The sequence below is a fragment of the Beta vulgaris genome, chromosome 7 (assembly GCF_026745355.1).
Source record: "Beta vulgaris subsp. vulgaris cultivar EL10 chromosome 7, EL10.2, whole genome shotgun sequence".
NCBI classification, from domain to species: domain Eukaryota; kingdom Viridiplantae; phylum Streptophyta; class Magnoliopsida; order Caryophyllales; family Amaranthaceae; genus Beta; species Beta vulgaris.
In genome coordinates, this window is record NC_079208.1 from 29,517,503 (window position 1) to 29,521,565 (window position 4,063).

Genomic DNA, 4,063 nt, shown 5'->3' on the forward strand with positions numbered 1-4,063 from the left:
CAGTCCACTTGGACCACTACTGTAAATGTGGGGTTAAAGTTGGGACTGGACGATTAAAAACGATAGTTGGGACTATTTTTGTCAGGACGCCCATAGTTGGGACTGTTTAAATCAATTTTTCCTTTTTTTTTACCAAAAGTGGAATGGTTCTAATAAATGAAATTACCATTATTGTAATAGAAAAATAATTGAGGAAGTATATAAATACACTAGCGTTGAAAAATCTCAATTCACAGCAACAAAAAATCAACAATGTTAACAAAAATATTGTAAAAAATTGAAATAAACAGCATGCTTCAAAACTAGTTTAATCTAAACAAACACCAAAACTAGATAACTCCATATTGATATATCCCACACCACATAATTATTTATTACAAATTAGGCCCCACATTACTTTGCCCATTTGGATGAGATGTGGACACGATATGAAAGCAGCCAGCCAAGTATTTTAGCTCCACAAACAACAGAAAAAAGAACATTTTATGGCTCTCCATCCTTACAAACTACCCCAACTTCTTCTCTATGTGTTTCTCTTTCTTCTCTCTACTTCCACCAACTCAATTTGTAAACAACAATGGGGGAAACAACTTTCTCCAAACTCTCAGAGGATGTTATACTAAAGATATTCTTTCAATTAGAAGACGACCCACGAAACTGGGCTCGTTTATCTTGCGTTTGCAGTAAATTCAAATCTTTAATATCCTCAATTTGCTGCAAGTCCAAGTGTATTACCTCCTTCCCTTCCATTTCATCCGATCTCCTTTCTCTTTCCTCATCTGACGGTTGGGCGTCTCTTTATAAGATTGCCGTCTGCTGTCCGGGCGTGCTCCACGCTGGAGTCCTCTTTGACAACTCCGATTTCGGGCTCCAGCGTGAGCTCGGCCCGACAGAAGATTACGTAAAACCCGAAACCCAAAATGACACGAACTCTTGTTCGTTCTCAATACTTTCGACGACGACAACAGCAACAACTGCCTCCGAGGCTCATGAGAATAATACTAGTACGACTCATGAGTTGTTCGGGGGTTGGTCGTTGTACGATGATTTGTATTTTGATACCATGTATGACAACTCGGAGACGTCCACCCCTCTGGAAGTTAGCACAGGGGTGGAGAATCTAGATTCAAGATTTGTAGTAACGAGTTGTCACAACGAGGCAAAGAGACGGAAGGTTTCGAGGCCTCAACGGTCGCATTTGGCTTCAGGAGTCTGGAATTTGAGCAGGGAACAAGGGAATAAGTTGTTAGCGAGTAGATTTCGAGATGATTGTCTATACATAAGTGATTGGCCTGGTTGTGTTCACATTGAGGAGAAGAGGAATTACATGTTGTTTAGGGGGGTTTTTAAGAACTTTAAAAGAACAAGAGTTTGGAGAACTATAAACGACGGGGATCGAAGTAGAGTTGACTTAAACTGTGCGTTTTGTAACTGTAAAGAGACATGGGATTTGCACTCAGCTTTTTGTTTGAAGAGAGGATTTGGGTTCCATGATGATGGGGAGCCGGTGGTGAGAGCTTATGTGTGTGAGAATGGTCATGTTTCTGGTGCTTGGACGGATTTGCCCTTGTACACCTGACTTTTATATCAATTATAGTTCTAGACGAGAAATGTCTGGTTCATATCATACTATATGTAATAATGTTCTATTATTGATTGGTTATCTTTTGTTATGTGTTAATTATTATTACTCTTTCAGAATGAAATAATATAATATATGCTTTCATTTGAAGAAATGTAAGCATTATTAGTATATTTTGTTGTGCACATAGTTTAAAGTTTATATAATTTGATTGAGCTCATGTATAACCAGATAATATATTATAAATATCATCATATATCTTGTTTGGATGTTTTTTCGCCTATGGTATTTTGGTGTTTTAGTCCTCATCCCGTCAGTGTTTGTTTTATGTATAGGAGTGTTCTAATTCGCCGACTCGGGATGAGAGTTTATTTGACTATGTAGACGTGTTTTTATTGTCTACGTGGGGCGAGCACATATTTTACTACTTCATTGTAAATGTTGTATTGAAAACGTTTTTAAAAATTGAAGAAATCACCAACAAGTCTTTAAAGGAAGACTAATAAAGATTAATGGATATTGAAAAACCGTAAGAATAACATAGGGACTTATCAAATGTAGATTTACCCGTCATAGATATGGTCATTAAACCATATATTGAGTTTGAGGGTGAGGGCGCGAATAAGTTCTAGAATCAAATCCCATTGATGGCTTACTTAATATCTGTTTATGTCATATTTATTCAAATAAATAACCACATAATACTTTAATGTAATATAAAATTAATCTATGTCGGTTAATTAAATAAACAAAAGACTAATTATTGGTGTCATGTTATTATGCAATCAAATTACTCAAATCATAATCAGATTGTTCAATTATCTTATTAGGTGTTAGAACAATTCTTTAGATCTTCGATTACCAATAATAAGCATGTGTGATGATGAAACCATTAAATCATATAGTGATGCATATGAATATTATAATCAATATGGAAAAAAAGGGAGATTAGAGAAGAATATACCGTATAACGTTAATTCATGTAATATAAGATCTACATTATGACAAGTAAACTGTTATTACAAAAGGCATTAATTTGGAATTGACTCTCGAAAATTATGCCTTTGTCGGTTGGACTTGTATTACGATCTTTAGGATGAACAATTTTGAAATGATTCATTTGCTTTTAGTAAGGCTAATCTTATAAAAGAATCTATTATCAGTTCTCTTTTGGACTACTCGCCGCTCTATCATTATCTGATTTTTGGTAGTTTGATCACACTCAAAATTATGTATTTACTATCGTCTTTTTGACCTTGCTTTACGCCTTCTCCAATTAGAAGGTTACGGGACTCCTTTTCATTCAAAATGGAGAGCTGGAGTCGTAGGAAAATTGTGTGAATAGGGTATGAAGGCATGAGGAAAATTGTTAGGATAATTCAGCTATTAATCGGCAAAGGAATCCTAAAACGAAACAAAGGGCTAATAAAAATTTGCGGATCTATAGAATAGCTCGTGCGCATGACCTGCGAGGCATGCATGGGCTGTGCATCTCTAAGATCCTTTTGACCGATTTTTTCGTCAAACGCAATGCGAATCTGACCTATTTTTTTGCTCGTTTTAAGATTCTTTCGATTATTGACGAAATCTTATACTTTAAAATATGAAATTATCTATGTTTAGGAATACAAATTTTATTTTAAATATACTTTAAATGTTTATTATCAGAAATAAATAATATTAAAATATTAAAAATACAATTAATTATGAAGAATAATTTTTTAGGCCTTCAAAAATTAGGCCACGCTTTAATAATTAGACTTTATGTAATCCCTTGTAAAATTATGAATTTTATAAATATATTTTAATGTATAGTTATTTATATTTAAATACATTTTAGTAATTAAATGATTTATTTCTTCAAAGATTGACTATTTGAAAGTCAAAGGAATTATTTTAATAATTTAAAGAAGTTAATATATTATGTCTAGACATGCTTTGAAAAATATTTGAAAAGTTTAGACCACTTTTTGGATTTGGAAAATGGTTCCTAATTGGGTAGGAGGAACCCAAACACTAATTTCATCAGTCATTAAACTCGAATTTGAGCCCAATCACCTTTTCCTAAGCCCACCAGGGGAACCTATATAAACCCTCCTAAACCTCAAGTTTTCTTACACAACTTTATTTTCTCTCTCTTCCTTATGCCCGAAGAATTTTGTCCCTTCTCTTCTCTCTATTTCTTTTCTTTTTCTTTCTTCCTCTTCCTTCGGCCTTCAATCCTCTTCCTCGCCGGCTGCTGCTGCCTCGTCGGCCGACTCACCGACCACTGCTGTTACGTAAAGCAAAGCTCGTAAACCAATACTACAATCCCCAACAGTAGGTTCAATAATAGGAGACTTGTACAACAATGTCTGGACTCAAATCCCGAACCTGACCTCTGCCTTTAGACCTGCAAAAAGGGACCCACCTTGGAGGTTTGGGTGGTATTTCCCCCTCCGAAGCTTAAGTCAGGTATCAGGAGTAGAAAAGGAACTTTTA

General features: G+C 35.0%; 1 protein-coding gene across 1 annotated transcript; it reads left to right on the forward strand.

Annotated features, from left to right (window-relative positions):
- Positions 1 to 444: 444 nt before the first annotated feature.
- LOC104898953 (phytochrome A-associated F-box protein) lies at positions 445 to 1,851 on the forward strand. The gene has a single exon (XM_010686095.4). It carries the CDS (start codon positions 578 to 580, stop codon positions 1,577 to 1,579), a length of 1,002 nt encoding a protein of 333 aa, XP_010684397.1. The 5' UTR covers positions 445 to 577; the 3' UTR covers positions 1,580 to 1,851.
- Positions 1,852 to 4,063: the final 2,212 nt, after the last annotated feature.